The following is a 16176-nucleotide window of genomic DNA, read 5'->3' as shown; positions in this document are numbered from 1 at the left end:
AAGGCAGATACCATTTGTCAGGATTTTTTTTTTGTATTTCATAATGCCTTTGCAGCCTTAATATATTGTCATTTCCCCCCATTTATTTTAAATTTAAATTGTATGGCCTTATTTTGCAATCCTTTTGCTTCTAGTAAGCGTAGCATTGCACAAATGCGAGGGTTTTTTTTTCCATTGCTGAAAAAGAAACAAAAAACTTCTGCAAGAATGTGGATTATGACTATTACTCCAGTCTTCATTTAAAAAAAAAAAAACCAATAATCATCTCGGATCCCAAATGTCTGATCCGTGGCAGGTTTCGTAATGGTTTGGGGGATTCTGTGGATTGCTTCCTTAACGCAGCCAGCAACTCCGTCCTTAAGCCTTAGCTGTAGATAAATTACTATGCAACACACTTGAATTCCTTTTGTTCTTCCAGAATGCCTGATGGGTTAGCAATTTTTTTGGTGGGGTGGGGAGGGAGTGTGGGGTTTTTTGCTTTTTTCTGAAGCGGGGAATCTAACCATTGCGATCTGTTCTGAACGCATTTGATTTGGAGCTTGTAAAATGCACCTTTTGCGCGTCCTGTCTGGATGATTGAAGTCAAAGTTGGTTTTCTAGAACAGGACTGCTGTGTCTTTAAAAAGGCCCCGGCTAGTCGTCGCCACCCCTCCTGCTCCTCTTTGGTAGATGCCTGGCTCAGGAACAGCAAAGCTGCTTTAGGCATGTAATAGAACATTCCATTTCCTGTTCCCTTGCTGACACAGAGGAGTGTTCCTGCTGGCAATGATCTAATCATAGTGCAGTAAGAAACATGGCAGTTTGCTAAAACATGGTGGAGACGGGCGCCGAAATGGAAGCGTACGTCCTGGAAGACATTCTGGAGGTAGGGCTGAGATCGGGGACCCTCGGCGGCGAGCCTCCAAACCCGAACAAAGAAATCCGTCTGCCGGAATGTCTTTACAGCCGGGGAGGGAGGAGGGAGAAGTTAGGAATAAACCCTGGAACCGGCCAGGCCGCGTTGGGCGGCGGGCGACGGGTCCGTTTCGACTGCCGAACGAGTCCGGATTCGGCGTCAGTAGAACTCGGGGCCTGGGGAGACTTGGGGGCCGCTTGCTCATTCATCGTCGTATTGATTGAGCGCTTACTGTGTGCAGAGCACTGTACTGAGCGCTTGGGAAGGCCAAGCGGGCAACGTGCGCGGCCGAAGAAAAGGGAGGGCCTGCGGCTGCCCGTTGGCGACCTTTAGATTAACTCCTTCCAAAGTGGGGGTCCACAAAGCAGCTCTCAGCGGGTTTAGTATCCCGTGTATCTCGCCCAGCTCGTTTGCATCAAGGGGCCAGAGCTGCGCTTGCAGGAGGCGGTGAAGAAAGCAGCGGGTTAGGTCAGCTTCCAGCATAAGATAAAACTTCCAAACCCGTAAAAGCCGACGGCTAAAATTAGCCAGTCCTCTCCGGTCCCGACTTAAAATTACAGCTGACATTTTTGGAAGCCGACGGTGTACTTGAGACCGAAGAGAGTGTTCTTTTTAAGTTAATAATTAGTCAAACCATAAAACTGGAATTCTGCTTCTTCTGGGCATCTGTCCTTGAGCAGGAAACTGTTTTAATCTTTCCTCCCCCCCAACCCCGCCCCGGATTCATTTTTATGAGAACCTACTTAGGCATTTGAGATCAGAGTAAATGCATGTCACTCGGGTCTTATACAATGACCCTCTCTGTTTGAATTGTTTCGGGCTTTGTGTGTAAGGGCAGCGCCAGGGTATTGCGGAGGGCTAAATCCCATTTTGAATATCCGCAGTTTTTTTTTAAAGGCCACTCTAGCTAAAGATAGGCTGGGGTGACAATCTCTTCACCAGGATGGGCGTAGAAGTGTGATGGGAATTTGGTAATTTCCTCTGCCGCCGCCGCCGCCGCCGTTTCTATGACCGAAAAAGGAGGGGGGAAGGGCTGTGAAGAGAGGCGGATACAGGGAGGAAAAACCCTCCTGCGCATTTTAAAGTGCGGCATGATCAGTGAACATTTTCTGGAGTCTCCCTATGTGTGTCGGGTGCGTGCTCAGAGCTGACATTGCAGTAAGATCGCTACGGTGGTTCTGCAGAAAGAAAACCGATTCCCTTGTGCTCTCTAGTCCTTTGTAGACACCACCCAAAATGCCCCCTTAGAAAGGTTATTGTCTCGCTCTTGCCTGGCGTTGTGCGGGCTCGTTCATTTGTCACGTTCTTCCTTTCTGGCTCTTTTTCAAATCAACTCCTGGCCCAATACTGTTGCTGAGTTCCTCTAGAAGGGGCATTATTAATCTCTCATCATCAATTTAGAGAAAAGTAAACGGGCTTCACCTTCCTGGATGTAGCTCAGACCTCCTCTGGCAACGGATGAAGCGTAACCAATTACTGTCACATTTCTAAACACATTTCACATTTTCTCGGGACTTAAAAATTCAGAGATGATCAAGACCTAATGGCTTACACGTTGATTTGGCTCTCTGGACTGTTCCAGTTTTTCATATTATTTAAACAATTCTTCAGCTATCCTATGAAAGCAAAACTATTTTCAGGCCAAAAAAAATCATTTCCTTGGCCTTCTAAATTTTAATAAAGACCAAATTTCAGAAGTTTTCATTAGGTTATGAAGTACGCTCTGAAAGTACAGCTAGTTCTTGTCCCAAGTCTAGCATCATTTTTTTTTTGCAGTCTCCAAATTAGCTGTTAATACTTATTTCCGTTAATGCTGATTTAAAATGTTCATGTTGTGATTTCATATTGACTAACATTTTATGACCACCGGGCAGCATTTAGCATTCCAGAAATTTAATTTCTCCAGCTGCCCTGACTTTTTATTGTATCTGAATGAATGGACTTGGTTGGTTTTTCTCCAGCAGCTTTAAGAGCGGTCTTCTTTAATGTAGCTTAACGTGTCTCGTTCGTCAAAGCCATCTTTGATTTAAGCGCACAACTGAACGATGACGGTGATTGGCAGAAAGACTGTGAAGGTTTTCCAGCGGGTTACGGAAGCGTGTCCCTCTTGGTGCCTCTTGAAAATCGTGACATTTTCACGGAAACGGTCCCTTTCCAGAGATATATTACCTCCTCTTGTCCCACATCTTGCCGCCCTCTATATTTCCCCTTCCAGGTTCAGGCCTGGCATCCGGGTACAATGTAAAATTGCGCCGTTGAGCAGTGAGCACCGTCGGGATCACGTCTTCATATCCAGCAGCAGCTCAACGGTTTGGGGCACTCGGTATTGACCGGTGAACTCTGTTAGGTGAATTCTGTCATCGATACCAATTTTTGCCAGAGTGTACACCAAATTTTAGGATTTTTTTAAAAACGGCAAAACCCCACATTTTCATCTGCTGTAGGAGGGCAGTGTCGGCAAACCGAGAGAGAATTTATGTATTCACCTTCTTAGAGGTAAATTCCATCCAACAACAGGCAGAGGACTTTGGGTAGGAGTCAAGTGGAGAAAGTCCATGGAGTTGTGTCAGAGCTGGACTTTCAATGAAGCGCATACACATTTAATTACCCTTTAATTCAGGTTCCCGGATCATTTCCAACCCTCATTTTTTGCCCTAACGTTCAAACCTCTTTCTTACCAAACCCAAGTTGACTTCCTCACGGGCTCCTTTCCAACTGAGGCGCACGATGCGGAGAAATGGCATCCCGGCAGCTAGGCATGATAATAATAATAATATCATCATCATCATCAATCGTATTTATTGAGCGCTGTGTGCAGAGCACTGTACTAAGCGCTTGGGAAGTACAAGTTGGCAACATATAGAGACAGTCCCTACCCAGCAGTGGGCTCACAGTCTAAAAGGGGGAGACAGAGAACAAAACCAAACATACTAACAAAATAAAATAAATAGAATAGGTATGTACAAGTAAAATAAATAAATTAAATAAATAAATAGAATAATAAATATGTACAAACATATATACATATATACAGGTGATAGCATTTATTAAGTGCTTACTATGTGCAAAGCACTGTTCTAAGCACCGGGGAGGTTACAAGGTGATCAGGTTCTCCCCTGGGGGAACTCACAATCTTAATCCCCATTTTACAGATGAGGGAACTGAGGCATAGGGAAGTTAAGTGACTTGCCCAAAGTCACACAGCTGACAATTGACAGAGCTGGGATTCGAACCCATGACCTCTGACTCCAAAGCCCGTGCTCATTCCACCGAGCCACACTGCTTCTCAATAGTAAGTAAGATAGTAAGTAAGTAATAGATAGCAAGGGCTCAGTCCGGGGTCGGCACTCGGTACCATTGGGGAAATTGCGCGTGGTCCACAAGAAGAAAAAATAAATGTCTTTTCACCATCTGTGTAAAAAGTGCTTGATCCTGTTTCAGACAAGTCTGTACAGGATTTGAAAGTCCAGGTCCTCTCACTCAGATGGTAGTCACAGCGAGTTTACTGAGTTTTGTAGGGTTGCTGATTTTCTGCCTCAAAACAAGTCCGTCCGGCTTCCTTTTGAAATGAAATTTTAATAAATTTGCGCTCACCCATCTCTCCTCCCTCAACGCCCAGGCCGGGAGTTCCACCTCCGTCTTATGCAACTTGGGCCGTGTGCCTCGGTGTTGTCCGGCAGGACGCATAATCAGTCAGAGAGCATCTGGTTCTGACTCTGAGCAGACGCTCTCAGAGCGATGGCAGGGAGCGGGAGAGGGCCTCCCCTCTAACGCCGCCTCAGGAAGGGCTTTGACGGGAGCCCGGCGAACCAGTTCTCCTAGATCCCGGGGGTTTCGTTCTGGCAAAACTCCACGATATGGAAAACCACCACTGGCAAATTCCCGTTCCCATGGTGTGCCGTAGCCAGGCAGGCTGGCTCTGTGGGAGGAGCGCTCCCTGATTCTGGGACAGCTTCCCATCCAAAACACACATTATGACGCGCTCCCTCTACACTGGAAGCCCATCACGGGCAGGGAGCCTGTCTTCCAACTCCATTGTACCAAACCCTCCCAAACGCTTACAACGGTGCACTGCTCCGTTGAGTGCTCGATAAATTCATTCATTCAGTCGTATTTATTGAGCGCTTACTGTGTGCAGAGCACCGTACTAAGCGCTTGGGAAGTACAAGTTGGGATGAGTCTCATCGATGGATTACGGCAGATCAGAGGGTGCGTACTTCAGGTGATGCAGTTGACTTGTGGAGCTGGTCTTTGTATGTTTTAAAACCACCAATCTTTTCCCAGGGAAGATGTAGTTTTTGTGTGTGTCATACCCCCCACCCCCCGCGCCCCCCAGATTCCCTCCTAGTTGCCAAAGTTTTGGACTTTCTGAAGGAGAGGACCGGTCGCTACGGAAAATAAGGTCCACCTTTTGCTCATCGATGACATCAGGGTTGGCCACGGGCTTGTATCTTGCCAATGGGCCCTTTGTGCCTTGGTGTTTTTTTCCATTCACGTTCCTGCTTTGTATCTTCCTGTTGCAAAACACAATTAGTCCAATAACTTTTTGGCTTCTGAAGTCACTTGTTTGGTCTTAGATTTTGCAACCAAAATGAATAATTTTCCCAAGTGACACCACTTAGTATACATTAAGCACCGCATTTGGGGCATGGTTGAAGAGGGCGGAGTAGAAGACGAGGATTTACGTTTCAGGTGTTTTTGAGCGCACAGGTGGTGTTGCTTGATGAAGAAAATTAGCCCCTGAAGATACCCTGAACAGGTAAGAGCCTGTTCAGCTCATTCTGGGTGGGGAATTGACTGCTAATTGTATTATGTTTGTATTCTTCCAAGCGCCTGGGTAAGTGGTCCCTAAATATCGATCGCTTGGCCAGTGTCCAGGATGCCCCTGATCATCTATAGCGATGGGGGGCAATATAGAGGTAAAAACACATTTTTGTCATTTGATATATTTTTTTGTCAAGCTTTTTTGTCCCCTGGGTTTCTGCAGTGCTCCCCAAAGCCTACCCTTCCCCCAAACACAATTAACTTAATTGATAGCAGCATGCTGACTTTTTAGTGGGGTGGTTTTCTATTAAGTCATTTGATCACCATCAAAATGCATTTAGAACCCAAATGGCCCTGGTGTAATTAGGCAAAGAAAGTTAGGTCCTCGACCTAGATGAACCTGCAAGTGAAGGTTTCCATCTTCCAGTTGCAAGCAGTCTGCATACCTGTGCGCTCTCTTTAGGAGGTAGGTCCGCTTAGTGCTCTTCAGGATTCCTCCTCGGACGGCGAAGAAACCACCATAGCCCGCAGGAATTCAGGGCGGGTAGTTGGTCATATTTTTAGGGTGAAGGTGCAAGATAATCAGGTAGGACCCCGTCCCACGTGAGGCTCATAGTCTCAGGGAGAGTGAATAGGCACTGAACCCCTATTTTACAGTTGTGGAAACTGAGGCACAAAAGAAGCTGTCATGAGTGTTGAGTACAGAGCTCCGCACACAGTAAGAGCTCAATAAATCCTCTTGATCGATTGGTACCCAAGGTAGCATAGCAGGCAAGTGCGGCCGAGGCCGGAACTAGAACCCGAGCGGTTTAGGCCTTTGAAAATTAACCGAGAGACACGGTTACCCTATTCTCTTCCTCCCTTTATCGCACACAAATTCTCTTTTTTTTTAAATGGTATTTGTTAAGTGCTTACTATGTGCAAAGCACTGTTCTAAGTGCTGGGGAGATTACAAGGTGATCAAGTTGTCCCATGTGGGGCTCACGGTCTAAATCAATCAATCAATCGTATTTATTGAGCGCTTACTATGTGCAGAGCACTGTACTAAGCGCTTGGGAAGTACAAATTGGCAACACATAGAGACAGTCCCTACCCAACAGTGGGCTCACAGTCTAAAATGGGGAGACAGAGAACAGAACCAAACATACCAACAAAATAAAATAAATAGGATAGAAATGTACAAGTAAAATAAATAAATAAATAGATAGATAGAGTAATAAATATGTACAACCATATATACATGTGCTGTGGGGAAGGGAAGGAGGTAAGATGGGGGGATGGAGAGGGGGACGAGGGGGAGAGGAAGGAAGGGGCTCAGTCTGGGAAGGCCTCCTAAATCCCCATTTTACAGATGAGGTAACTGAGGGACAGAGAAGTGACTTACCCAAAGTCACACAGCTGACAGTTGGCAGAGTCAGGACTTGAACCCATGACCTCTGACTCCAAAGCCTGTGCTCTTTCCACTGAGTCACGCTGCTTCTCCTTGAATCCTTGTATTTATTTTTGCCCTTTTAGATCAGTGTCTGTGCAGGATTCCAAACTTGGCATTGTAGCCCGTCCCTTCCAGAGCTTCACTTGGAACTCTTCCTTCTCAATAACTTAACCAGGAGTCAGTCCCTCTGGACTGTACGCTCGTTGTGGACAGGGAACATAATAATAATAATAATATAATAGCATTTATTAAGTGCTTGCTATGTGCAAAGCACTGTTCTACCAACTCTGTTCTGTTGTTATATTGTACTCTCCCAAGCGCTTAGTGCAATGCTCTGAACACAGTACGTCCTCAGTAAATTTGACTGATTCAGATGCTTGGTACAGTGTCTTGCACACAGTGAGCATTCAGTGAATACCAGCGATTGATGAGTTGATTGTTGATTTTTTTTCCCCCCTCCTGCTCAGCTTTTAGATCTCATTCCCTCCCGCCGCCATGTCATTGGGGAGGGACAATTAGTGTAGCGTTGTCTTCGTGTGCAATTGTGGGACGGGCGGGTGGCATTTCTGGCCGCCCCTCATGGGCGGAAACGGAGCAACTGCCCCAGGAGATCGTCCCCCGTTGACCCCAGTGTCTCGAAAGCATGTAGCAATAGTAGTGTGGTGTTGTGTTTAGTAACAGCGTCCTGTGTGCAGAACACCGTCTTTAGTGGTGGGAGGGAATACCATGTGGGAATTTCTCAGGGTCCCTGTCCCTTGGGAGGCTCCCCCAGTCTGAGTTAAAAGTGGGTTTGGAGACAAGACACAAGAGTAGTGAGGAAACATTACAAACTCAGTAATTTCACCAGTCTTGGCGGAGGATGGGAGGTGTTGGAGAGTACACAGGAATAGGTTTTCTCCCTGGCGCAGAGCACGCTAGGAGAATGGGACCCTAAGCGGCAGGAGGGCAGATGAGTCTCACCACGGTGGGGCTCAGTGGAAAGAGCAAGGGCTTTGGAGTCAGAGGTCACGGGTTCAAATCCCAGCTCTGCCAATTGTCCGCTGTGTGACTTTGGACAAGTCACTTCACTTCTCTGGGCCTTTTCATTCATTGTCGTATTGAGCGCTTACTTTGTGCAGAGCACTGTACTGAGCGCTTGGGAAGTCCAAGTTGGCAACATCTAGAGACGGTCCCTACCCAACAGCGGGCTCACAGTCTACAAGTTGCCAACTTGGACTTCCCAAGCGCTTAGTACAGTATTCTGCACACAGTAAGTGCTCAATAAATACGATTGATTAGAAGGGGGAGACAGACAACAAAACATAATAACAAAATAAAATAGAATAAATATGTACAAGTAAAATAGAGTAATAAATACGTACAGACATATGTACATATATACAGGTGCTGTGGGGAGGGGAAGGAGGTAAGGCAGGGGGGATGGGGAGAGGAAGGAGGGGGCTCAGTCTGGGAAGGCCTCCTGGAGGAGGTGAGCTTTCAGTAGGGCCTGTTACCTCATCTGTAAAATGGGGATTAAGACCGAGCCCCCCGTGGGACAATCTGATCCCCTTATAACCACCCCAGCGCTTAGAACAGTGCTTTGCACATAGTAAGCGCTTAATAAATGCCATCTTTATTATTATGCTTACCGTGTGCAGAGCACTGTACTAAGAGCTTGGGAGAGAACAATACAACAGTATGACAGATGCATTCCCTGCCCACTTTGAGCTTACAGTCCAGGGGGAGTTTACCAGGCTGTGCAAGGAAATTACCACCCCGGTTTCTGTTTCTGGGAAGAAAAATTGGAATTTGCACTAGGCACGTGCCAAAAGCGTATTCGTGGCGATTGCAAGTGAAACTGCTCTAAAACTTGGCTTTCAGAAGAGGAGTTAACACTTCCTAATGTAGACGTAGGCATAGAAACAAGTGTGATTTCACGTTCAGATTCCAGTGTTATGGACTCGTATTTTGCGGAGAAAGCACTCGTCTCCTAGTGGAAAGTGTGTAGGCCTTGGAGTCAGAGGACTTGGGTCCAAACCTCGCTCTTCCACTTGCTTGCTGTTTGACCTTGGGCAGCTCACAACTTCTCTGGGCCTCAGTTACCTCCTGTCTAAAATAGAGATTAAGATTATACGGTCATGGACTGTGTTCAATCTGACTGGCTGGTTTCCACACTACCGCTTAGTACAGTGCCCAGCACCCAGTAAGCGCTTAACAAATACCGTAAAAAAAAAAAAAAAATTGGTGCTCCAGACAGTACACAACCAACTTCTCCATATTCAGGGGTCAGGCTGAAAACGATCAAGGAGGTATGCTAATCCCGACTCGGTCGTTCACCTAGTATGTGACCTTGGGCAACTCACTTAACTTCTCTCTACCTCAGTTCCCTCATCTGCATAAAAATAATAATAATAATGGCACTTATTAAGCGCTTACTATCATCATCATCAGTCGTATTGAGCGCTTACTGTGTGCAGAGCACTGTACTAAGCGCTTGGGAAGTACAAGTTGGCAACATATTGGCGTACTTACAAGTTGGCTTACTATGTGCCAAGCACTGTTCTAAGTGCAGGGGTGGTTACAAGGTGATCAGGTTGTCCCACGGTGGGGCTCACAGTCTTCATCCCCATTTTACAGATGAGGTCACTGAGGCATAGAGAAGTGAAGTGACTTGCCGAAAGTCACACAGCTGACAATGGGCAGAGCCAGGACTTGAACCCGTGACCTCTGACTCCAAAGCCCCGGCTCTTCCCACTGAGCCACTGAGTCTTCTTCCCTCTTACTCAGACGTGACTCACGTGTGTCATCGGGTACGGCCCCAGTGCTTAGTACAGCGCTGGACACACAGTAAGTGCTCACCACATGCCACAGTTGTCACTGTTAGTCCTGTTATTATTATATAGGTCTTCAAGGTACCAACTTCTCCTGGGCAGCATTGGTGACAGGTCACGGGGTGGGGGGAGCGACCGTGATCACACCCGAGAGAAACTTGAGGCGTGTATAATGCCGGGCACGAGGGTGGCGGTGCTTTCTTAGGACCTTTCTGCCCTTGACCAGCCCTGGGCCCTGCAGTCATTTGTATTCGAAATTCTTCACGGAGTATTTCTGGATCATGGGGCCGAGCGAAGCAGGCGGGGCAGGTGGTTCCCCTGGAGGTTGGGGGGAAAGAGCTGAAGCATTTTAGACTTTTAGACTGTGAGCCCACCGTTGGGTAGGGACTGTCTCTATATGTTGCCAATTTGTACTTCCCAAGCGCTTAGTACAGTGCTCTGCACATAGTAAGCGCTCAATAAATGCGATTGATGATGATGATGATGATGATTGGCTCCGCTCTGCTCCTCTGCCCAGCTCCCAAGGGGAAAAATGACAGCAGGGGGAAGAGGAGCTAAGAGGGAACCTACTTGCCAACTGGTAATCCCTTCTCAAAAACAGTTGGCGTTTGGCAGTCCTAGCGGGTGCCCTCAATGGTGGCAACAGATGATCTTCCTTAATAATAATAATAATAGTAATAATAATAATTAGCTGTATTTGTTTAGCGCTTACTGTGTGCCAGGCACTGTTCTAAGTGCTGGGGTAGATACAAGGTAATCTTCCTTTAAGAACCATTGTTTTTGAGGAACGACTGTGTCTATCGTCATCATCAATCGTATTTATTGAGTGCTTACTGTGTGCAGAGCATTGTACTAAGCACTTGGGAAGTACAAATTGGCAACATATAGAGACAGTCCCTACCCAACAGTGGGCAACTCTGCTATACTGCACTCTCCCAAGCGCTTAGCACAGTGCTCTTAGTTTTGAAAGCGTCGGGTAAGTGAGCGTGCTGCACATGTCAGCGAATCATCATCATCATCAATCGTATTTATTGAGCGCTTACTGTGTGCAGAGCACTGTACTAAGCACTTGGGAAGTCCAAGTTGGCAACATATAGAGGGAAGGCCTCCTGGAGGAGGCCTTCCCAGACTGAGCCCCTTCTTTCCTCTCCCCATCGTCCCCCTCTCCATCCCCCCGTCTTACCTCCTTCCCTTCCCCACAGCACCTGTATATATGTATATATGGTTGTACATATTTATTACTCTATTTATTTATTTATTTATTTATTTTACTTGTACATTTCTATCCTACTTATTTTATTTTGTTGGTATGTTTGGTTCTGTTCTCTGTCTCCCCCTTTTAGACTGTGAGCCCACTGTTGGGTAGGGACTGTCTCTATGTGATGCCAATTTGTACTTCCCAAGCGCTTAGTACAGTGCTCTGCACATAGTAAGCGCTCAATAAATACGATTGATTGATTGATTGATTGATTGATTGATATAGAGACAGTCCCTACCCAACAGTGGGCTCACAGTCTAAAAGGGGGAGACAGAGAACAAAACCAAACATACTAACAAAATAAATTCGTGATGTGTAGATAACTAATTTTATTTATTTGTATTGCTATCCCCTCCCCGCCCTCCAGACTGTGAGCTCGTTTTGGGCGGGGATTGTCCCTCTTTATTGTTGTGTTGTACTTTCCCAAGCGCTTATTACAGCGCTCTGTACACGGTAAGCGCCTGATAGATGCCGTTGAGTGAATACTATGTGCACAGTACTGTACTAAGTGCTTGGGAGAGTAGAGTACAACAGTTGGTAGATATGTTCCCTGCCCACAGCGAGCTTACAGTCTAACAGGTGGCTCTCCTATGACGCCAGGGTTATGTCCCTTCTCTCATGTAGACATCTCTCATTGTAGTACACGCCCCATGACCTTTGTATGCACTTGCACGCTTCATTTCTCTCCATACCGATGCACGCTATGGGAAGCAAAGGGAGCAAACACACGTTTTGGCTGAACTGAGTGTTCTTCTGTCTAGCCCAGTGGGCTTGGTTTTAAACCTTAGTTTTAAACCTTAAACCTTAAATCATCGGGGTCATTTCCTTGTAGTGTTAGTCCCAGCCTCACCCAGAAGTTCAGGGTAGTGATGAAAGCACAGTCTTAATCACAGCTGTGTGACTTTGGGCAAGTCACTTAACTTCTCTGCGCCTCAGTTCCCTATCTGTAAAATGGGGGTTAAGACTGTGAGCCCACCTTGGGACAACCTGATCACCTTGTAACCTCCCCAGCGCTTAGAACAGTGCTTTGCACATAGTAAGCGCTTAATAAATGACATTATTATTATTAATCCTCATTTTACAGATGAGGTCACTGAGGCACAGAGAAGTGAAGTGACTTGCCCAGAGTCACGCAGCTTTTGAAGATGCCATATGATCCAATCCCCTGCCTTTCATTCAGTCTTATTTACTGAACACTTACTGCGTGCAGAGCACTGCACTAAGCTCTTGGGAAAGTACAGTAGAACAATAAACAGACACATTCCCTTCCCACGATGAGCTTACAATCCAGAGGACTGGACTGCAAGCAGGTGAATTGGCTATGCCACCCAGGCTAGGTGGTTTCCTTTTTCTGTTTTGTTTTTTGCCTTTTAATTGCTAAGAATTCAAACAATAAACAGACACATTCCCTTCCCACAATGAGCTTACAATCCAGAGGACTGGACTGCAAGCAGGTGAATTGGCTATGCCACCCAGGCTAGGTGGTTTCCTTTTTCTGTTTTGTTTTTTGCTTTTTAATTGCTAAGAATTCAAACAATAAACAGACACATTCCCTTCCCACAATGAGCTTACAATCCAGAGGACTGGACTGCAAGCAGGTGCATTGGCTATGCCACCCAGGCTAGGTGGTTTCCTTTTTCTGTTTTGTTTTTTGTTTTTTAATTGCTAAGAATTCAAATTCATCACATGAGAAAAATCAGCGAACAGAAAGTAACCTAAATTCTGGGAGAAAGAAGGGATAGGCATATTGTTCATGCAGGTATAAGGAAAATGGGGAAACAGAAGGAAAGGATTACAGTTTCAGAATTATCTCCCATCCAGAATGTTTTGTCCTAGTTATAGTTATAGACTGCTGGCAGGAGAGGTCTATTGAAAGTGTTTGAGTACGTGAGTGAATTCAAATGCCCGTAAATTCCTGTGCGGTAGACAAGAAAGGAGGGGTGGCAGAGAAAATGCCATTAAAATGGAGCCAAATGGCACTTTGGGAATATCAAGATTGCCTTCTTTTAATTTAATAATAATAATAATGATAATAATAATAATTATAGCATTTATTAAGCGCTTGCTATGTGCAAAGCACTGTTCTAAGCGCTGGGGAGGTTACAAGGTGATGAGGGTGTCTCACGGGGGGCTCACAGTCTTCATCCCCATTTTCCAGATGAGGGAACTGAGGCCCAGAGAAGTGAAGTGACTTGCCCAAAGTCACACAGCTGACAAGTGGCGGAGCTGGGATTTGAACCCATGACCTCTGACTCCAAAGCCCGGGCTCTTCCCACGGAGCCACACCGCTTCTAGTTTAGGGCAAGGTGGAGACATTTCTACTTTTGAGGCATTGATGCTCCTGTGACGATTTTGGCAAAGTTCTAAAAATCCAGCCCGACAGGCGTGGAACAACATTTGGCCTGACGCAATGGTTCGTGGTTCTCCTGGAGGTTTTACTGGAGCTAATTTGCTCAGAAAAGCCAGCCCAGTGCCACCTTAGCACTCCGTCTTGAAGACTCCACCCAGTTTCAGTTCTCCAACTGGGTCTGTGTCTCCGGAGATAACATCTCCGTGTAAATGTGGGAGATAGCTGACCTGATTCCCTTTCCTCGAGCTCTAATGTCGCCGCGAGGTCGCGAACCCATTCCGGCCCCTTTCGAAGCCGAATGGAGAGAGAGAGACTGACGACATGCTAGTCTTTTAGACTGTGAGCCCACTGTTGGGTAGGGACTGTCTCTATATGTTGCCAATTTGTACTTCCCAAGCGCTTAGTACGGTGCTCTGCACACAGTAAGCGCTCAGTAAATACGATTGATGATGTTGATGATGCTCTGCACATAGTAAGGGCTCAATAAATATGATTGACTGACTGACCATCGACAAACGGGCCCCTCACGAAGCAGATGGATATGTGCCCGCTGAGGGGAAGGCAACATCGTAGGGAAGCCGTGCGGCCTAGTGGAAAGTGTAGGGCCTGGGAGTTGGAAGATCTGGGTTCTAATTATGGCTCCGCAACTTGTCTGCTATGTGACCTTGGACAAAGTCACTTAACTCCAATGGGCCTCAGGTAGCTCCTCTGTAAAATGGGGATTAAATCCTCCTCCCTCCTACTTAGACTGTGGGACAAGGACAGTTTTCAACCTGATTAACTTGTATCTTCCTCAGTGCTTAGAACATTTCTTGGCCCCTAGTAAGCGCTTAACAAGTACCGTTAACTCATTATTATTAGAGCCCGGGGCTCCATACTTGTCTGCCAGATGATGACAGGGAAGTCACTTCACTTCCCTGTGCCTCACGCTGAGCCCGCTGTTGGGTAGGGACCGTCTCTATATGTTGCCAACTTGTACTTCCCAAGCGCTTAGTCCAGTGCTCTGCATACAGTAAGCACTCAATAAATACGATTGAATGAATGGAAGCAGCGTGGAAGTAAGCGCTCAATAAATACGATTGATGATGATGAGTCCACCATTTATAGTGAGAGTGGGGGAGGGAATAGTAAGGCACGCGGTCTCTGCGCTCGAAGGCGAAGGTGGATGAAGGAGAGCAGCGTGGAGACGAGAGGAAGCAAGCTACGCCTTGGCCGGAGCTGCAGATACGAGACGGGAAGCACCTCGCCTCCGGTCTGTACGGTGGAGTTGCTGACCCCATCGCAGAACAGGCGATTGATGAACGATTGATGATAAGTATGATTGATGAACAGGCCGAACGGTACAAACCTTGAATTGGCAAATACGAAGCGAAACTGAGCAGAGAGCAACTTTTAAGAAGCTCTGTTTTGATTCCATTTTCAACATCAGAAACTTTTCTGGGGCACATGCAGTGCCTGATTCTGTAACCAAGTTGGGTGGATAAGATTCCTCTGGGCAAAACAAGGGTGAAAAGTGGCACGTAGAAGAACGTGGATTGAAACGCCGAGCAAAATTTGGTTGAATCTGGAGGTTTTGCGGCCCATTGAAATTCTCCAAGGAAGCCATCTTACCTAGGAACTGGGAGATTCCAGTAATGAAAATGAAAGCCATTCTAATGGGGGCCTAGAAGACCTCTGAGCGTAATTTCACTTTGAAATATGGAGGGTAGCCGTATTAAATATATCCAGGAATGGAGACTGGAATTCATTCATTCACTCATTAGTATTTATTGAGCGTTTACTGTGTGCAGAGCACTGTACTAAGCGCCTGGGAAGTACAAGTTGGCAACATATAGAGATGGCCCCTAACCAACAGCGGGCTCACAGTCTAGAAATGATCAGTGTTCAGAAATGTCTATAGGTATATGTCCAGAGAACAGCGTGGCTCAGTGGAAGGAGCCTGGGCTTGGGAGTCAGAGGTCATGGGTTCTAATCCCGGCTCCACCACATGCCTGCTGTGTGACTTTAGGCAAGTCACTTAATTTCTCTGAGCCTCAGTTACCTCATCTGCAAAATGGGGATTTAGACTGTGAGCCTCACGTGGGACAACCTGATCACCTTGTATCCCCCCCAGCGCTTGGAACAGTCCTTCGCACATAGTAAGCGCTTAACAAGTGCCATCATTATTATTATTATTATTATCCTGGGCCTGAAACTACCTTCATTTACTATTTTATGCCATTTCTTATGACCTTTAAAACTATCTTATCCTGGGCCTGAAACTACCTTCGTTTACTGTTTTATGCCATTTCTAATGAGCTTTTAAACTATCACCCTAGACCACGAGCTCCTTATGGGCAGAGAACATGTCTATTGACTCTGTATTGTGCACTCCTGGGGCTTACTGCACTTGGTCAGGTATGTAATTCAGTACCCAGCACATGTTAGGGGCTCAGTAAATACTACCGCTTGACTAGTGTGTGCAGGGGGAAAAGGAAGAAGAGAAACAAAAAGGGATAACCTCAACGACCCACATCAATCCATGATATTTCTTGAGCGCTCGCTGTGTGCGGCGCGCCGTACCAAACGCTGCAGAGAGAAGCAGCGTGGCTCAATGGAAAGAGCCCGGGCTTGGGAGTCAGAGGTCACGAGTTTCTCCCCCTTTTAGACTGTGAGCCCACTGTTGGG

At 46.4% G+C, this 16176-nt stretch overlaps 1 protein-coding gene across 1 annotated transcript in view; it reads left to right on the top strand.

Annotated features, from left to right (window-relative positions):
• Positions 1-773: 773 nt before the first annotated feature.
• Positions 774-16176, top strand: part of ANKRD17 (ankyrin repeat domain 17) — a 119591-nt gene continuing 104188 nt past the window's right edge. The window contains 1 exon segment of the mRNA XM_038759530.1: positions 774-865. Within this exon segment, the coding sequence (XP_038615458.1) occupies positions 812-865 (54 nt within the window). The 5' untranslated portion in view covers positions 774-811.

The sequence above is a fragment of the Tachyglossus aculeatus genome, chromosome 17 (genome assembly GCF_015852505.1).
Source record: "Tachyglossus aculeatus isolate mTacAcu1 chromosome 17, mTacAcu1.pri, whole genome shotgun sequence".
Taxonomy (NCBI): domain Eukaryota; kingdom Metazoa; phylum Chordata; class Mammalia; order Monotremata; family Tachyglossidae; genus Tachyglossus; species Tachyglossus aculeatus.
This window is presented reverse-complemented; position numbering and strand designations above follow the sequence as displayed.